Genomic DNA, 21121 nt, shown 5'->3' with positions numbered 1-21121 from the left:
CACTGAAAAACAAAACAGACATAACTAATAAGCCAAGAAAAAAAATAAGTTAAGCCATTAAAAAAACCCAATTAAAAAAAGGTAGAAAAAGAGGAAAAATAAACAGATATGGGACAAATAAAAAATAATAAGAGAACCTATTGAAACCCTACCATATCAATAATCACAAAAAATGTAAACCACATTCTTGACCATAACACAAGTCTCAACAAACGTGAAAGGATTCAAATCATACAAAGGATGTTTCCTGTCCACAATGGAACTAATTTAGAAAGATAACAGGAATGCCTTAGGATGTCTAGGAATCAAACAGCAAATTTCTAACTAACTCATAGATTGAAAAATAAATCAAAAGAAAAATTAGGAAGATATTTAACTGAATGAAAATTAAAACAAAACATATCAAAATTTGGAGAATACAGCAAAAGGACCAGTTAGTGGACAATTTACAGCACTAAAACACCTTTACTGGATAAGAAAAATGATCTCTGATGAATGACCTCAGCTTTCACCCTAGGTAAACATCTCTAAATAAGAATAATCTGGGGGGGAGGGGGGAGCAAAAAGATATATGCATTCCAATGTTCACTGCAGTATTATTTGGAATAGCCAAGATATGGAAACAACCTAGTGTCCATCGAAGATAGATGAATGGATAAATAAGATGGGGAATATATATATATATATATATATATATATATATATATATATATGTATATGTATGTAATGAAATACTATTAGCTATAAAAAAGAATGAAATCTTGTCATTAGTAACAACATACATGGAACTTGAGGGTATTATGCTAAATCAAACAAGCCAGAGAAATAAAGAAAAATAACGTAATTTTACTTATGTACCTAAAAAATTGATAAAAAAAAAAAAACAAACAACAAGCAAACAAAACAAAACTAATGGATACAAAGAACAGAATGGTGGTTACCAGAGGGGAGGGAAATTGGGGAGTGGGTGAAATGGGTCAAGTTGGTCAAGAGGTAAAAAGTCCAATTATAAAATAAGTAAGTCATGGGAATGTAATGGTGACCATAGCATGGTGACTATAGTCAATAATATTGTATTGCGTACTTGAAATTTGCTAAGAGTTAAATCTTAGAAATTCTCAACATAAGAATTTTGTAACTTTGTATCCTGACAGATGGTAACTAGACTTATTGTGATTATTTTACAATGTATACAAATATTTAATTACACTGTACCTTAAACTACTATAATGTTACAGGCCAATTATACTTCAATTTAAAACAGGAAAAAGAAGGGAAAGACATAACTTATCTGTATTAGCAAGGAGAGAAAAGACATCACTACAAATGTTAAAAATTTTAAATACATAACAAGAGATTATTATTAATTTTCAGTCAATAAATTCTACAACATAGATAAAACATAGATATAATCCTTGTATGGAAAACTACCAAATTTCACTCAAAGAAAAAATATTCAGACTAGCCTTGTATTTAGTAAAATATGGAAATTATAGTTTTTAAAAAAACCTTCCCACAAAAAAAGACTCCATACCAATTGGCTTCATTGATGAACTCTATCAGACATTTAAGGAAGAAATTGTATCAATTCTACATAAACCTTCAGAAAATTACACATTAGGGAATACATCCCAAATCACCCTATGACATCAACATTAGGCTGATTTCAAAACCAGACAAAGTTATCACAAGGAAAGAAATATAGAAAAGAATAACCCTCAAAGATTAATGCAAAAATTCCTAATAAAATTTTAGCAAATCAAAATTTTAGCAAATTTAGCAAGAATGCGTAACAAGGATAGCATGCTATAACTAAGTGGAGTTTATCTCCTGAATACAAAGCTTATTTAACATTCAAAAATTAATCAATATGGGACAGACTCTTGGATTAAGTGAAAAGTCTGGCAGATCCTGTCGCCCAAAAGCAATCACAGAAACAGATAACACTTGCAGAAACAATCATTGCAGAATCTGGAGAGTAACCAAGGCATATCAATAAACTGAGAAGCAGTACTTCAAGAAAAAATACTAAACCTTAACACTGAACACTTACCACTGTGGAGCCCTGGGAAGTTACCTCCCTCCCACCCCCAGCTCCATGGCTGATAGCTCTACCAATGCTTAGTAGTCTAGGAATGTAGACAGAGGAGCCCCATGCCCAGGGAATTTGCCAAAAATAATCATTACCTTGGTGGCAAGCCCTCAGGAAAGCCCATCACCACAGCTAACTGAGGTTGCTGTATTTGGAGCAAGCAAAAAAACATCCAGAAATTTCATAGGGAGATCGAGAAAACTCCCAAATACCCCAGCGGTCTGAAAGGCTGCATACATGTGTAAAGCTGTATACACACTCAAGAGAGGGCATCAGGTATCTACTCATCCCTGACTGAATGTGAGTTCTTGCACACAGAAAAAAAGCCTTATTAGCTCAATATGTTTAAACACAACCTCCAAGCAATCATTGGTTGACCTCTAAGCATTGGTTAGAGGGAAATTTACAGTTTTAAATACTTATATTAAATCAGAAGAAAATATCAAATCAGTAAGTTAAAGTTACACTTTAAGCATCTACAAAACACACACACACACACACACACACACACACACACACACACACACACACAAAGGACAAACTAAACCCAAAGCAAGCAGAAAAAGGAAATTATGAGCATTAAGACAAAAATCAATGGAATGGAAAACAGAAAAATAACAAAGAAAGCAAATGAAATGCAAAACTTAGTTCTTTAAAAATATCAATAAAATCTTTAGCTATATTGACCAAGAAAGAAAAAGAAGAAATACACAGATCTAGAATTAAAGAAGGGACATCACTACCAACTTTACAGAAATTAAAAGGTTTTCAAGGAAATACTACAAACAACTTTATCACACAGCTAACAAATTACACAACTTAGATGAAATGGATAAATTCTTAGAAAAACACACATTACCACAATTGACTCAAGAAGAAATTAGAAAACCTAAAGACATTAAAATATATATATAGTAGTTAAAAGTCATCCCATTAAGTAAAGCAGGTGCAAAAACATTTAAGGAAAAAATATAAATCCTCCACAAATTACTTCAATAGAGGACACATCTTCCATCTCACTCTACTGTAAAGTCAGTATCAACTTTAGTACCAAAGCCAAAGACATCACAAGAAAAAAATCAGACCAATTTCTTCACGAACAGAGATGTAGAAATTATCAACAAAATAATAGCAAACCAAATCCCACAAGATATGAAGAGGATTATATACCAAGATCAAGCAGCTTTTATCCCAGGAACCTAAGGTGGTTTAACATTTGAAAATAAAGTAATATACAATATATTAATAGAATAAAAGAAAAAAAAAACAAGATAATCTCAAGAGACACAGAAAGAACATTTGACAAAATCCATACTAAAAACTTTCAAAGAACTAGGGATAGAAGGGAATTCCCTAACCCTGATAAAGGGCACCTACTAAAAACCTACAACTAACATCATGATAGTATAAGGCTAAATGCTTTTCTCTAAGACTGGGAATAATACAAGCATGCCCTCTCTTGCCTTGCTTGTTTGCTATTCAACACTATACTAGAGATTCTAGTCACTGCAGTCAGCAAGAAAAAGAAGTAAAAGGCATCCAGACTGAAAAACCATTAAAAATATCTCTATTTATAGACAACATAATCCAGTAATAGTGAAAAACCTAAAGAATCTACAAAACCACTAGTAGAACTAATAATGAGTTCAACAAGGTCACAGGAGACAAGATCAATCTTAAAAAATTAATTGTATTCCTATATACCAGCGAAAAACAATTCAAAAATGAAACTAAGAAAATAATACCACTCACAAAAGCATAAAAATAATAAAATGCTTAGGAATAAATTTAGCCAAGGAAGCACAAGGCTTTATTGAACACAATACATTACACTAAGAGAAATTAAAGATTAAATACAATGGAATATTGTCCAGCCATAAAAAAATAAGGAAATCCTGACATTTGTGACAATATGGATGAATATAAATGACATTATGCTAAGTGAAATAAGCCAGACACAGAAAGATAAATACCATGTGACCTCACTTATATGTGGAATCTAAAAAGTCACCTTCCAAGAAGCAAAGAGCAGAACTGTCAGAGGCTGGGGAAGGGGCCAGGGGTGGAAATGGGGAGATGCTAGTCAAAGGGTACAAACTTCCAGTTAAAACACAAGTAAGTCATATTTGTCACTAATGTACAACATAGGGACTAGAATAATACATTACATATTTGGAATCTGTTAATAGAGCATCTCTTACATAGACTTACACACACACACACACACACAAAGGTAACTACATAAGGTGATGAATATGCTAGTTACCTTGACTGCGGTAATCATTTCACAACATATATGTATATCAAATCATCATGTTGAACACCTTAAGCATACCATTTATTTGAATTTATTTTTGTCAGTTATATCTCAATAAAACTGTGGGGGCTGGGGAGAGAGGACATTTCAAGCATACTGGAAGGTTTTCTCATGCTCCTCAAGTTTATAACTCTCAACAGTAACCACCATTCTGTTTGCTGTCACCATACATTAATCAAGGCTGTCTTTGGACTTCATATACATGGAATTATACAATGGTCCTCTTTGGTATGGAGTTTCATCCATGTTTTTACTTGCTACTGTATGTTATCAGTAGTTCATTCTTTTCCATTTCTGTGTATTAGTCCATTATATAATTATATAATACTCTATTCTTTGTATTGAAGTAGAGTTGACACACAATGTTTCACTAGTTGCACGTGTACATATAATATTTTTTTAATGTTTATTTTTGAGAGAGACAGAGACAGAGACAGAGAGACAGAGAGAGACACAGAGCATAAGCAGAGGAGGAGCAGAGAGGGAGACACAGAATCCGAAGCAGGCTCCAGGCTCCAAACTGTCAGCACAGAGCCCAATGTGGGACTTGAACCCACGAACCGAAAGATCATGACCCAAGCTGAAGTTGGATGCTTAACCAACTGAGCCACCCAGGCACCCCTTTAATATTCTGTTCTTAATGGACATCTGGAACAGTTCAAATTTAGGATTACTATGAAGAAAGCTTCATTCATATTACTATGAATGAAAGCTGCATTCAAAAAAAAAAAAAAAAGAAACTAATAGGAAAAACAATTCATGCTTGTGGATTGGAAGAATCACTAATTTTAAAATCACAATTTTCCCCAAGTTGATCCCCAAATTCCAAGTGGGCTTGCTTTCTCTCTCTCGCTCTTTCTTTTTCTTTTTTCTTTTTTAAATAGAAACTGACAGGCTGATCCTATAACTTAGATGGAAATGCAAAGACCTAGGAGCCAAAACATTTTGGAAAAAGAAGAACAAATTAAAGGACTAATGTAGTTCCCAATTTCAAAACTTACAATACAGCTATAGTAATCAAGACAGCGTGGCACTAATATAAAAGCAGACATGATTGATCAATGGAATGGAATTGAGATTCCAAGGGAAAAATAAATTACATTTTTCGGTGAACTGACTTTCCACAAAGGTGCCAAAACAATTCAGCGGGGAAAAGATTTTCTTTCCTTTCCACAAATGCAAATGATGAATTTTGAAACTCACTTCACACCATATATAAAAATTAACTCAAAATGGATCACAGATTTAAATGTGAGATCTAAAACTACAAGACAGGAGAAAACCTTCATGACCCTGGTTTAGGCAAAGATTTGTTAGCTAAGACACCATATGCAAGATTCATAAATGAAAAAATTAATAAACTGGATTTCAATCAAAATGAAAACCTTTTTTTTTTTACTTCAAAAAGAAAATTACAGAAATAAAAAGGGTAAGCATTTCACCAAAGATATGCAAATAGCTAATAAGCACATGAAAAGCTGTGAACATCATTAGTTGTTAGGGAAATGTAAAATTAAAACCACAATGAGATACATGTATCCAGCCTTTTCAAAAGCTTACATTATGCCACTTCGCTTTTATGAAAGGATCTACGTTAGTACCTATTTTTACTAACCCAAGGAAATCTGAAAAGGATTTTTGCTTTTACAAAAAAAAAAAGGTGAGAAGTGAAAACAGCTGTCAGTGTTTGTTCTGCAGCAAGCTGTCAGAGACGCAGCATGCACACCGTACCCTGAGCAGCAAGAGTGGCACTGCCAGGCTCCTTCCCCAGAACTACACTCAGCATCTCAGCATCAAGCTACTGCAGCTTTGAACTGTGTCTGCGCGCATCTGTGCCTTATCCCAATTTATTTTGTGCATCATTAGCAAGATGTGTCCTAAGGTATTAGAAAAACCTAAGGGAGATTATTTTTTGGGGTCTGGGAAAGCTCCAAAAATTTTCCATATAAGCTAACTGTAATTGCTTCTTTGCTTTACAACACCATTTCAGTTTATGAAAGGTTTCATAGGAATGCTCTGCTTTCAGATAGAGGGAGAAAGCTGTACTACTACTGACTAAATCTTAGAAGACTGACTGTACCAGCTGTGTCAAGGAAGTGTTGCAACCGGAACTTTCATACATTGCTGACAGGAATGTAAAATGATACAAATCACTCTGGAAAATAGTCTGTTGGTTCCTTAAAAAAAGTTACATATACACCTATCATATGACCCAGCCATTCCACTTGCAGATATTTACCCAAGAGAAATGAAAGCATATGTCCAAAGACTTTTATATGAACTTTCATAGCAGCTTTGTTTGGAATAGCCAAAATTGGAGGGGAAAAAACCCAAATGTCCATCAACAGATGAATAAATTGTGCTGTGTCCATACAATGGAATACTACTCTGCAATACAAAGGAATGAACATCAATGCACACAACAAACAACATAGAAGAATCTCAAAATAATTATGCTGAGTGAAAGAAACTAGACCAAAAAGACAACATACTATATGATGCCACTTACATAAAATTTTAGAAAATACAGACTAATAGAAAGCAGATCAGCAGGTGCCTTAGGCTGAGAGTAAGGGATGCGAAGTGGCCAGAGGAAGATTACAAAGATGCCCAAAGAAACTACCAATGATGATGAATATGTTCATTATATTTGACACAGGTCAAAATTTAGCAAAGTGCACATTTTAGATAAATTCAGTTTGTTGCACGTTGATGATACATCAATAGAGCTGCAAAAATAATAATAATAATAAATGGATCTCAGGACAGAGAAAACAAAAAGAACTGTTATGTGGTTATTACAATTATCCAGGCTATAGTCAGCAGTGGCTTAGACTGGGATGGAACCTATTGAGGTAGAAATGTGAGTAGTTAACTTTAAAGTTTATTAAAGTACAGAATTGGCAATACTTTGTTGATGTAACAGATATTGGCAGTTGAAGGAAAGGAAGCAATCAAGGACAACTTTAATTGTGGTGTAAGCAGGTGAGTGAACAGTAGTGTCATTTACTAAAATGAGGAATACTGGGATAGGATTACAGAGTCAAGGTTTCTCACCACGATTACCAAGAGTGATTCAAACTGGTTTTACAAGTTTAATGGATTTTAAAACAATGAGCCAGGATTTATATACAAATAGCTAGAAAATAAAAGTGGGGCACTGATCAACTACCACAAATATGAAAAATAAATATGTTTATGATACAGAAAAAGAACTAGCAATTTATGAATGTTATAAAACAAATGCAAACACGTTGGCTCAAAAGAGCTTTTTTAAATAATTGAAAGGTAGGCTGTGCACATTAGAAAATAATTACTTAAAACTATTTTAATTAAATGCTCATTTAACTTCCAGTGTTTTTTCTAGAAGTATTATTTAGGTCTGTCTACATTTCTAAAGAAAATGTGTCCATTAAAATCAAATTAATATTCAAAGAATGCTGCAGCCTCTTTATTTCCTTCAAAAACTGCTTTCCTGGACGCCTGCTGGCTCAGTTGGTAGAGAATGTGACTCTTGATCTCAGGGTTAAGTCTGAGCCCCATGTTTTGTGTAGAGATTACTTAAAAAATTAAAAATCTTTGCTTACCTGTTTAATCTTTCGAATAATGACCCAAATTGTGCTGTTTTATATGATGGACTGAGAGCATCTTGATTTTCATTTAATTTGGAAACCAAACTATTAGAATAATTAACTTTAATGAGCTGAAAAAAGAAAGAAGAATCTGCCAAAGTGGTAAATGTACATATACACAATTTAAATTATTTACCATAAAATACCATTCAAGTGGATCTCTATATGCAAAAAAAAAAAAAAAAAAAAAAAAGTCTTTTCTAGTTTAAAAGAAACTAATTGTGTCCTTATTGAAAACAAAATAATGTGCTAGCAATAAAAGCAATACCGGTATTTACATGATTGTTAAAATAACAGAACTGATACTATGAGGAGTACCATTTTCTCAGAGGCTAACAAATATATATATTTTTTACCACCTTACACACCTGTCAGAATGACTAACATTAACAACTCAGGCAACAACAGATGTTGGCGAGGATGCGGAGAAAGAGGATCTCTTTTTGCATTGTTGGTGGGAATGCAAGCTAGTGCAGCCACTCTGGAAACAGTATGGAGGTTCCTCAAAAAATTAAAAATAGAACTACCCTATGATCCAGCAATTGTACTCCTAGGTATTTATCCAAGGGATACAGGTGTGCTGTTTCAAAGGGACACATGCACCCCCATATTTATAGCAGCACTATCAATAATAGTCCAAGTGTGGAAAGAGCCCAAATGTCCATAGATAGATGAATGGTTATATACAATTGAGCAAATTATCTCTGACAGAAAACTATTTGTCTAAAAAAAAGAAAAAGAACTAGCTGTACTTATCTGTTTTTTCCATTTACTGAGTAATTTTAGAATGCTACTTTAATCTTTCTGAATATCAGTATCATTGAGTCCAAAATGGGGAACATATGGAAAAACTTGTGAAAACCAGATGAGGTAATCCATGTGTTAATACAGATGGTACCATATAATGTATGACATTACAGTGGCCCAACACTAATCTATCCAGTAATAATAATTTATATTTGTAACATATTTTATTTATTAGCCATGAAACATAGAAATGAGAAGTCCAAAGACAACCAGTGACAAAGTCAGTAAAAAACAAAACAAAACGAAACAAGGGAAAACAAAAGAGATATTCAGAAAAAGAGGGGGAGTCAAAAGTCAGGGAGAGCTAGAGTAATGTCTGGAAATACATCTCACATCTCAGTTTCAAAGAAACAGTGACAGAAATGCAGGGACAAAGTCATCTCATGAAGTGAGAAACACAAAAACAGACCAAAAGAGAAGAGAATACTATATGTTGGCTCTATACTACTTTTTCAAAGACCAGGAAGCCAAAGCCTACTTTTTCTTCTAGCCTGTTTTTTCAACTCATTTTTTTTGTTTTACAGTTTCATTTTAATTCTTCTCACTTTTTTTGAAACCACTCCAAATAAGCAATTAAAGACTTCTCTAATACTTCACAATGTGACACTACATCCTGGACAGGAACATTAGCCTCTCTCTTTAATTTTCTCTTCTGGGTATTAAGTATATTGTTATTTACCCCTCTGGAGATAATCACTAACCTGCAGCCTAAAAGCAAAGATTATTTAAGTAGAGATTACAGAGAGTTTTATTCTCTATCCCATAATCTATCTAGGATGCACATTTTAGTCTTATAAAATGCAAACTAATAACTAAATGGTTTTTATTATATCATTCCAAAGTTAATGGATCCTTATATTAGTAAGGATAACATATCACTGGAATATAATACTTCATTTTCTCTTCTCTGGAAAACAGAAAACATATTTTAATAAATATCTTAATAAAACTGAATCATACCATTATATATTATATATAACATACCATATATAACTATAATTTATAAAATTGCAATTACGAATTTATCAATTATAAATTCATTTATAAGTGACAAATACAGAAATATGGCATAAAACCAGTGCATGCTAAAAAAATGGGAAAAATTCAAAACTAAATATCACCATTAACAAGACATCATTTTTATATAACCATTTTCCCCCACTACCACTATACATTAGTATAATACATAATTTTATTTATTTTTTTAAAACTCTCTATATAATCTAATAAAATGACTACTTGTATGGCCTATGGCAGATATATTTCAGAATTTTAAACTCTGGATGTTTTTAGATTGTTAATTTTAGAGAATTCAATGACTGAACATTTTAGCACTACACATCTCTATCTATACAAAAAGATTTGTATAGTTTGAATTCAAGTGCACATAACCAGTTGTCACCTCTCAAATCATAAAAAAGAATCAAGCCATCCCAACTCCTACCTTAATGGATTACCATGACATCACTGAGATTATGTACTGCTCTTCATAGGGTCCTTTCCATATCATACAAATTGGGCCACCATGACATCACCAACTAGTCATTTACTGTGATTACCATCATCAGCTCTTATATACCCATACTGAACTATTTTCAATTTCACTGTCAATTATTTTATAAAAGGATGATGATTTCAAATATTTTTAAGGAACATTCCAGTTTTTGAATTCATAATCTTTTACAGTGCAGACAATTAAATTTTGACCAAAGAGGAATTATTATACCTAACTGACATCCTAAATTGGCTATATCTATAGCAATTCACAACCATTATTTTTAAATCCATCAGAACAGAAAAAAAAGAGCATTTGATAAAAATACAATAATATAAAATGTTAAGTCTAGTGATTCAAATGTACCTGCTCATCCTGCTTTTTTTCATATGCAACTTTCTGAGGACTAGGTGCTGTTCTGGGAATGAAATTTTGTTTTGTAATATTTCTGTTAGAAGATAACTCTGCTGCGAAGGATGGTGGAGTAAAACTGCAATTTTCTATTCTGTTGAACTGAGGTTCAAACATTCTTTCTGAGTCCATTACTTGTGACAACTATAGGAAAAGAAGATACAACCATTCGATTTTCCAAAATATATAAACTAGAAAAGAAGAAAGTCAAATAGAAGTAGAAAAGGTCATGGACTGCAGAAGAGGTTCCAAGGAAAAGTAACTCATCAGTAATTAACAAGACTTCTTAAGACGAGAGAGGCTAAGACATGATAGGTTATCAACTAAAATTGTACTTAAGAGCTCCTTTCCGCCTGCCTTTCTTACTACTGATCCACCCTCAAGTTTCATGCCATCTCCAAATGACAGGAAATTTGAGTTTCACTGACCCACAATTCAGGTAAAAAGATTTCCAAAAGATTTTGGTATCACTGCCATTCTCTGATGTAGTTTAATTTTGGCAATTCAAAGCAAAGAAAGATAATAATGTAGCATTAAACCTTAAAATTTCAAGCTTTAATCACAATCTATAGATTTTCTATTTGATTAAAATTTTATTTACTAAAAAAAATCATTTGCAATACATTGAAAAAAATAATCTTGAGATCAGTGGAAATATTGAAAATAATTTGATATAAAATAATCTAGTCACTATGCTAGAAGAGAGGAGTTTCTCAGCTTATCATATTAACCCAAATCAGGAATCCCCAAATGAGTTATCCCTTGTAGCTCATCAGTAACAAGGAGAATCAATTGTTATATACACAGAGGCCTAATCTACATCACTAGAACTCCAAAGGGTTCCTCATAAACAATCAGTTAAAATATTCTTAAGGTATAATTTTCTTATATTGAAAACTTTAGGGGCGCCTGGGTGCCTCCGTTGGTTAAGCGTCTGACTTCGGCTCAGGTCATGATCTCACGGTTCGTGAATTCAAGCCCCACATCAGGCTCTGTGCTGACAGCTCAGAGCCTGGAGCCTGCTTTGGATTCTGTGTCTCCCTCTCTCTCTCTGCTCCTCCCCCGCTTATGCTCTGTCTCTCTCTCTCCTTCAAAAATAAAAAATAAAAATAAAATAAAAAAAAAAAACTTTAAAAATAATTTAAAAGACAGTAAACAAAATTTTAAAGGACAATTTTCTCTGATATTTGAAAAATTTATATCATTTGGTGGTATGTCACAATTGTTAAAGTAACTTAAAAATTTTTGTTTTAAATCTCACCTGAACTGGGGCAAGTTCTTTCTTGTTGCCTAGTCTTTGATAGTACATACAAATGAAAAGAAAAGGTTAAGGTTAAAAAAAATAGCTGGCAATAAACTTATCTTTTTCTATATATTTAAAATGCATACAGTTGTATACAAATACACAAAAACATATAGAACTCTAAATCATTCTCTAATTTTATAAAAATTATATTATTACTCAAGAGACATTTTTAGGATAAGGAAAGTCAAACTACACATATAAAATACATAGTATAAACATTAGCTCATTTGATAAAGGTCTTAATAGTTTAATAATACTGTTAACAGCCAAACCAAAAAAAAAAAAAACCAAAAAAAAACAGCTAGAAGAATAAGTCCTTCGTACATTTTCCAATGAATAAAACAGTACTGATAATGACCCGTTTAAATACCTAAATAATATACAACCTAGATAAAACCTACTTGTTTTCTACATCATCAATGCAGAGCTTAGATGGTATATAGTGAGGTGACATTGGAAGTTCTAAATCATGCTTTCTTAAGGGCATTTTTATATCTCTATGCATATTCACATGGGTTGGTTTTCTCACAGTTTCTATAATGAAAAAAAATTATAAGAAATAAGAATAAAATCTTTTAAAAACAATGTTTAATATACAATGTTCATTAAATAAATGTACATCTCAGAAATCTACTAAAACTACCTATATTCTATATGTACTAGAAGTCATTACAGCACTAAAAACTGTCATAAATAATTCAAATCATCTCTTTTTCATCATCTTACATAGTCCTCATAAAAAGGGCCATAATAATTCAGTTCTATTGTTTTCTTCTCCCAAAACTTCCTTGACCCCCAAACTATATCAGATGCTATGTAATACATGTCCATACCACTACATATGTTCTCTATTATAGCACTTACAGCAGTTTATTGTACTTCATTAACTCTATCTCTCTTAATAGATTTTTTTAAGTCGGCTCCACTGCAGGGCTTGACCTCACAACTGTGAGATCATGACTTGAGCCAAAAATCAAGAGTCAGTCACTCATGGGGCACTTGGGTGGCCTAGTTGGTTAAGCATACTCAACTTACTGAGCATTCAGGTGCCCCTAGATTTTTAAGCTTGATGGAAACATAAGCCTTTTCTCTCCTTATACAAGATATCACGATTTGGTCTGCTCAGTACTTTTAACTACTTTCCTTTTCTGAAAAATGCTTTTTACATACACACCAGCTATATGGTTTTCATAGAGAACTTCCTATCTTCCTATAAAACCCTGTCTCTAGAAAAATAATTGATTTAGGGGTAGCCATCTTACCCAAGATGAATCAATAATAGGATCACATCCTTGTGGTTATAAATAATTGTTCCAGTGCTAGGACCTGGCACCAATAGGGCAAGGTAGTATCCTTTCAGTAAAATTTTAAAACTCAGAACCAAGAAACAACTCTCAGTGTTTCCCTTGTGGCAAAACAGGAGAGATGAACGATATTACTTTTTTAAGGTCAAGTTTTAAGCCTAAATGAAAAAGACAACCTGAGAGAATTAAGTTAATATCTAAAATGAGAAAAAAATCTTGATGATATTCAAGTCCCTGATTCTAGCAGTGGCCCAGCAGCACCAGTGCCCTTTCTTTTAGTAAAGAGTCTTAATCTATTCAGGCTGCACTAACACAATGCCATAGATTGGATGGTTATAAACAACAGAAATTAATTTCTCTGTCTGGAAAATTGGCAGTCCAAAATCAAAGTTTTCTCAGATTCAGGGTCTGGTGAGAGCCTCAGTCCTGGTTCAGCGAAAGCTGTCTCTTCACTGTGCCCTCACACAGTGAAAGAAGCATGAAGAACTCTCTGGGGTCTCCTTTTAAAAGCACCAATTTCATTCATGAGGGCTCCAACATCATGACCTAATCACTTTCTAAAGGTCCCCCTCCTAATACCATCACTAATAAACTTTTGCTTTTGTAGGGAAGGAAAAATATGTTTTTCCTCTACTCTTCTAAATTCTCAGCTAGGGACTCTATAACAGAAGACAAATTAATAAATAAACTTCATACAAATGAAGAGTTTTATTAAATAAATCTATTGAATAAATTTTAAATGGAAAACTTTATAAGGAAATAGAGACCCAAGTAAGTGGTTAAACCTGAGCACTTTTATACTAGGTTTGATGAAGAGTGGAAAGTAGTGGGAAAATGTGACTGAACAAAAAAGGGTATGAACTAAGTGAAGCATAATAAATGTTCCTCAAAAACAGCAAGGCTTGTTTGTTCAGATTGTTCTCAGCGTCCCTCTGTCTTGGAGATAAAGATGTTCCTTTCCTCAAGGTATAGGGAGGACAGCTCTCAAATGAGAATCCTTCCTGTTTCTCTGCTGCTTCTCAAATTCCTTCTGCTTAGAATAGTCAGTATGCCAAGGTGCCTTATTTTGGGGCAGTGTACCCCGACCCCATAACTTTCTATTCTATTCCTAGCATCCAATATACTACTTAGGGTAAGTACTCAAACATGTTGAATATATAAATGAAAAGAAAGTAAAGGAGAAAGGAAACATACGAAGGTAAATAAATCACTGGACAGCCTCATGAAAAAGAAACTGGTCCCCTATCTTACACGATACACAAATTCACCTCAAGATGGGTTAAAAAGTTCAACATATGACCTAAAACCATAAACCTCCTAGAAGAAAACATAAGAGGTAAGTTCCTTGACATCAGTCTTGGCGATGATTTTTTTTTTGGATTTGACACCAAAAGCAAACAAACATGTGAAACTATATCAAACTAAAAAGCATGGAGCTAATCAGGGCACCTGGATAGCTCAGTCAGTTGAGCCTCCAACTTTGGCTCAGGTCACAATCTCGTGGTTCGTGGGTTCAGGTTCAGCATTGGGCTCTGTGCTGACAGCTCTGTGCTGACAGCTTAGAGCCTGGAACCTGCTTCAGAGTCTGTGTCTTCCTCTCCCTCTCTCTCCCTCTCTCTGCCCCTCCCCTGCTCACGCTCTGTCTGTCTCTCTCTCAAAAATAAACATTTAAAAAAATTAAAAAGCATGGAGCTAAAATGTACTATGTTAAGTGAAATAAGTCAGAGAAAGACAAATACCATATGATTTGACTCATATGCGGAATTTAAGAAATAAAACAGATGAACATATGAGAAGGGGGGGAGGAAGAAGAGAAAAGGAAACAAACTACAAGAGACTCTTAACAATAGAGAACTGAGGGTTGATGGAGGGATGTGGGTGAATAATGGGTATTAAGGAGGGCACTTGTGATGAGCACTGGGTGTTATATGATGAACTCTACTCCTGGAACCAATATTGCACTGTATGTTAACTAAAATTTAAATAAAAACAGACAACAAAAAATGAAAAATCTTCTGCACAGCAAAAAAAATCTTTCCCAAAATGAAAAGACAAACTATGGAATGGGAGAATGTACTTGCTAATCATTTATCTAATAAGGTTCAATATGCAAAATATATAATGAACTCATACAACTCTTAGCCAAAAATCAACAAGCTAATTTTGTAAATGGGCAGTGAAACTGAATAGACATTTTTCCAAAGAAGACATACAAATGGTCAACAGATACATGAAAAGATGCTCAACATCACTCATCTTCAGGAAGATGCATATCAAAACCACAATGAGATATCAACCCATACCTGTTAGAATGGCTATCATCAAAAAGGCAAGAGATAAACAAGTGCCAGCAAGGATGTAAAAAAGAGAACTCTTGCATGCTGTTGGTAGGAATGTAAATGGATGGAGCTACTATAGTGAACATAATGTATGTTCCTCAAAAAATTAAAAATAGAACTATCATATGACTCAGGAATCCCACTTCTGAGTATATATTGAAAGGAAATGAAAAGAGCATCATATGGAGATACCTGCACTCCCATGTTCACAGAAACATTATTCACAATAGCCATGATATGGAAATAGGTTCAGTGTGTGTCAATGGATGAATGGGTAAAGAAGATGTGGTATACACATATGACAAAATATTCTTCAGCCATGAAAATGAAGGAAATCCTGCCATTTGTGACAACTTGGATGGACCGTAAAGGCATGTTAACTGAAATAAGCTAGAGAAAGACAAATAATGCATGGTATCATTTACATATGGAATCTAAAAAAAAAAAAAAAAAAAAGTCAAATTCATAGCAACGGAGTAGAAAAGTGGATGCTGGGGGCTAGGGACTGTGGAGTAGGGGAAATACAGGTTTGCAGAGGGTGCAAACTTTCAGCTATAAAATGAGTAAACATCATGACTGTGGCTGTTAACACTGATTACGTTAAGTGAAGAAAAAGAAGGTAAATAAATCAATCAGATTTACAACAAAAAATTTTATTGCTAAAATCCATAAATAATATATTTACTTTTAAAGTATAACTAAATTTCCTTGTGTAAACTATCATCTGCAGAGTAAGATACAAAAATGGCAGAGAAAGGAAAAGAGGATATACTAACAGTAGTTATAAGCAATTTCTATCCTCCTTTATGAACAGTCTTATTTCTTAGGCTCTCATTTTAGCACTTATCTTGAAGATTAAATATCACACACAAGTTCCCTTGAGACAAAAATATACTCTGTCTAAACTTTTTATTTACTTGAAGACTCTAAACATAGGCAAATGAACTTTGTTTTGAAGTATTAGACTACTATAGTTAACATTCTAAGAATGCCTAAGAAATTATTCAAGTTGTGATATATGAAACTAATCATTAATGGAAAAACCTTCTTCATTGCCTCCTATCAAACAAATTCTCTAAATACTGTAAGACAGTAAAGACATTCATTCCCTTAGCTCTTTAGCTAACTTTGGTAACTATCTGCCTAAGCAGACTAATGTAGTAACTAAAACAACTGCAATATAATGTTTGACCATACCTTATAAAGTTAATTTTATATAACACATAACTTAAAAATATGAAGCCACAAAAGATTTTAAGAATTAACAAAAGTACTAATTTATACTTTGAGTTCTAAAGTTACAATTTTATTAGAAAACTGAATGTTACGATTACATTAGAGTCAAAACAAAATGCTAATGAAAAGACTTACCAGGTGTTTTCTTCTGGCAAGATATGTGATTTACCATATACAAGTTAAGGAGGTCTAAACTGACAGTGGAATTTTTGACAGGGGATAAAACCCCCAGTAATTTCATTTTTGATTTTAACTTTTTCTTTTCAAAATATTCCTAAAACAATTAAAAATAAAAGTTATTACAACAGCCATATGGTTTTAGGAAGAATCATAAAAATAAAAAAGCAATAATGCTATTAAATAGTTGACTTGACATTTTTATATTTTTGATACTCCCTTTATATGTTTACATATAAACTGAAATCAATCATGATGACTTATAATTTGCCCAAAAACTCTTAATTTCACAGCCTCTTAAAATCTTTCTTTTGTTAAACGTAATGACTTTAAAACAGAGCCATTCCCCGGTATCAAAAGATTAAAAATTATATGAAATGTAGAAAGTTGCCAATTTAATTCCCTTTGTTATCCTTCCATGACTCCTACTTTGCCATTAGCAAGGGTTGTACTGTGGAGTGGACTGAGAAGTGAATGGGAGATAAGAGTGAAGAGGCATAGCAGGAAAGGGAAAGGACCCAGAAAGGGAGCAAAACTTGTTTTAATAGGGGAAAATTAAGTATGTTTGAGTATCAGTGTAAAGCCTCCAGTTGACAGTGACTGGTTGAGGATACAAGAAAGAGAAGAATTAATTGATGCCATGAAGTCCCTGAGAAAGATGGAATCCAGATTGCAGATTCCTTTGACTAGAGGAAACTACAGTACTTCCACAGTCACAGAAGGGAAAGATTTAGTGAAGATATAAGATAGTTTACACAACTGGTAGTAGAAATCTGAGATAATTCTCATGATACCTTCTATTTCCTCTAAAATATAAGACAAAGTCATCTAATGAGTATGAAAGGATTACAAAATAGAGTTGGGGAAGAGTACTTTGGGGAAGCATGACTTTGAAAATGTCATACCTTTCCTTTAAAAGAAAAGAAGCCTAACTAGAGATCAACACTTTGGGGGAGGGTCATATGTCTTTTCCTTTCTTATAAATATTCACAAGAATGATCCAGAGTTAGAATATTAAAAAAAAAAAAAAAAATTTGGAGACAGACTATATTCATGGTTTATTTACTGAATGTCTACGTTATTGCTTGTCACAATTCCAGGCACAGGCGATATAAAATAAACAAAAATAATAAAATTCCTCTTCTGATGAGTATATATTAATGAAGGTGAGGGACAACAGAACAAACTTATAACTAAATACGAGATTATGAAAAAGAAGAGTGAGGACTAAAAAAGGGTCCTGGAGAGAAAGTAACTAGAGAGTGGGGAGCTACTTAGATGCTGAGATCAGAGAAAAACAATGTTAAGAGGAGATATTTTGGCTGAAACACAATGTTGATAAGCCAGGCATGCAAATATCTGGAGGAGGAATATTCCAGACAAAGAGAAGAATGGCAGAAAGAAGTTCAGTATAGCTAAAACACAATGAATAACAGGGTGAGTAGTAAGAAAGTCAGAGAAGTAGGGAAGATGTAAATCCTTCAGCTCCTTTTCGGCTATGGTTAAATCAGTATTACTCTAAAAGCAGTGGTGTGCTGCTGGGAGTTGTTTAGAGGTTGGCTGAAGGTCCTCAGGTGGAGCGATCACATCGCACAATCGCACAAACAGATTTACCATGCGGACAAATACAACAAGGAGGAGTTCCAGTACAGCATGCCATGTTGCCCAAGGGCATAGCCACGCCAGTCTCAAACACATTTGATAGCTGAATCTGAACTTGGAGGCATCTTGGCTTTCAGCAGAGTCAGGGATGGGTCCATTATATGATCCATGAACCAGAACCTCACATCTTGTTCTGGAGGACACTGACCAAGAAGCCAAAGAAATGAAGCTAACATCTTTCTGATAACATTATTATGTTACTTTCTTGTTTCTCCCTTTGATATTGAAAGGATATTCAGACTGTTTGAATGTGCTGGTGACTGCTCTGCTTCAAGTGAGCAGAGCCAACAGCACCATGGCCCAGCCAGATGAGTGCTATTTGGGCTGCAGCCTTGGCTGAGTGCGACCCCAGAAGCCATGCAGAGCTCTGTACCCAGCAGAATACACTTGGTAGATGGAGGAAGCAACTAATCTAAGAATAAGGTCATGGCTATTACAGGGACTGTGTAAACTTGCTCTTTTGTTTTTTCTGCCAAGTATTGTATGTATGGTGGTTTATGTTTCATTGTATTGGAAACTTTCCATTTTACTCAAAAAATCTGTTCCATGTTATCTTGATAAAAGAGGAAGTTTTTATAATATAAAAAAATTTAAAAAATAATAAAATAAAAGCAGTGAAAAAACAACTGAAGCTTTTAAGCAGGAGGATGACAAATTCTGATTTGTGCTTTTAAAAGATCATACTAACTGCTACATGAAGAACAGACTACAAAGGAATGAAAGATAAAACAGAAAAAAATTGGTAAGTTCAATTACATTAGAATTAGGAACTTTCCTTCAAAGACAGCATTAAGAAAAGAAAAATAAAAGCTACAGAGTACACATATAACCAACAAAAAATTCTAAATATATAAAGACAATAAGCAAAAGACCAACACCACTAAAAAAAATGTTAAAAAAATACTTGGAAAAGTACTTCACAAAAGAGGAAACACGGATGAAAAGATAACCTTATTAGTAGTACAGAAAATACAAGTTAAATTTATAGTGAGACATCATCTAAGTTAATAACTATCCTGCTTTTATTATAATCACTCCCTTGCTTTTTAAATTTTATGAGCTTTGAACATATTTTTTTTCTGTTTTAGAACTTTTGGCAAACAGAATGCTACTGCTTACATTCTGTGACTTGTGACATTTGTTCAAAATTATGTTTGGGGGAGTCATCTACATTAATTCTATGTAGTTGATACATTTTCACTGCTGTACCATTACTTGGGTATCCCACAATTCAACCATTCTACTGCTAATGGACATTTGGATGGTCTCCTTCCCTCCCCAGGCTCTCGCCCTTCTCTTTTGCCTTCTCCTCTTTTTGCTACGTAACAAAGATCCAAACAAGCTTGTATATGTCTCAAAGTACACATGTGGAAGCGTTTCTCTTGAATATACACTACTCAGTTGTAAGATACATACATGCTCAACTTTATATAATAAAATCAATGTAAGAAAAAGAACTAATAAAAAAGTTAGGAGACAGGTTCTAAGACCATCATAATACTCTAGGCAATAAACGATATGAATTGGGGTACTGATAGCACATGTGGTGAGAAGTGATCAGACGTGGGATATATGTTGGAGCTAGAATCAACAATGATCTTTAAGTCTCTACCTGAGCAAAATGGTTGGCTATACAAGCTATCTATAAATAGAGAAAACTGGATAGTCTTTTAGTTGCTTAGGTGAATTTATTAACCTTCAAAAAATATTTCAGAAGATCACTGTTCTCATAATGCTGATATAAATAAAAATATATATATTTTTTACCTTTTGCTTTCTCCTTTCCTGCTTGATCAGAACCCTGGTACTGAAAAAAGAAGCAAAACAAAAAAATATAATGGTTAAAAATTAGTTTCTTAAATGATTGCCATTTTGGCTGAAGACTTGAAATTAACATCGAAAAGTATAGTAACAATTATATTATTTTTTGAAAAGAAAACTATGAAAATGTTATTCATAGCATATACTACTTCAAAAAATTTTCTTAGAAAATTCAAGAAGTAATAAAGACTAACCTCTAATAAATAAAAAACATTAAAAAATCTGAATTATAAAATCAATATAAGCAAAGAAAAAGCAATGCATTGGAAAAGATGTATCCCTGAAACATTCTCATCTGATAGCAATATTCTTGGTCAAAACTGCTATTTTCTTGCCTTTCCTTGTATTTCAATATTCTACTAAAATCGAGAGGGATTAGAGAGAAGATCAAAATCTATATAGGATCTAAGGAAATGTTAAGTTTATTATTAGAGCAACCTGAGTTATATTAATGTATCAGCTAAGTGTTTTTGAAATCATCTAACTTCTTAAAAAAAAACAATAGCTAGTCATTATGGATGC

At 33.4% G+C, this 21121-nt stretch overlaps 1 protein-coding gene and 1 pseudogene across 2 annotated transcripts in view; one reads left to right on the top strand and one right to left on the bottom strand.

The window, feature by feature from the left end:
* Positions 1 to 20580, bottom strand: part of CB4H12orf40 (chromosome B4 C12orf40 homolog) — a 57252-nt gene extending 36672 nt beyond the window's left edge. The window contains exons 1-6 of one of the 2 annotated variants that reach the window (XM_043563326.1): positions 20546 to 20580; positions 17075 to 17213; positions 12462 to 12594; positions 12016 to 12049; positions 10710 to 10898; positions 7997 to 8112 (exon numbers count right to left, since the gene is read on the bottom strand). In XM_043563326.1, coding sequence (XP_043419261.1) covers positions 7997 to 8112; positions 10710 to 10898; positions 12016 to 12049; positions 12462 to 12594; positions 17075 to 17180 — 578 coding nt within the window. In that variant the 5' untranslated portion in view covers positions 17181 to 17213; positions 20546 to 20580. Of the gene's footprint in view, positions 1 to 7996; positions 8113 to 10709; positions 10899 to 12015; positions 12050 to 12461; positions 12595 to 17074; positions 17214 to 20545 lie in introns of those variants that run through there. The other variant, XM_043563327.1, reaches the window with a different exon arrangement.
* LOC122473602 lies at positions 18449 to 18961 on the top strand (annotated as a pseudogene).
* Positions 20581 to 21121: the final 541 nt, after the last annotated feature.

This window comes from Prionailurus bengalensis, chromosome B4, assembly GCF_016509475.1.
Source record: "Prionailurus bengalensis isolate Pbe53 chromosome B4, Fcat_Pben_1.1_paternal_pri, whole genome shotgun sequence".
Taxonomy (NCBI): Eukaryota; Metazoa; Chordata; class Mammalia; order Carnivora; family Felidae; genus Prionailurus; species Prionailurus bengalensis.
The sequence above is the reverse complement of the archived record's forward strand: the minus strand, read 5'-3'. Positions and strand labels throughout refer to the sequence as shown.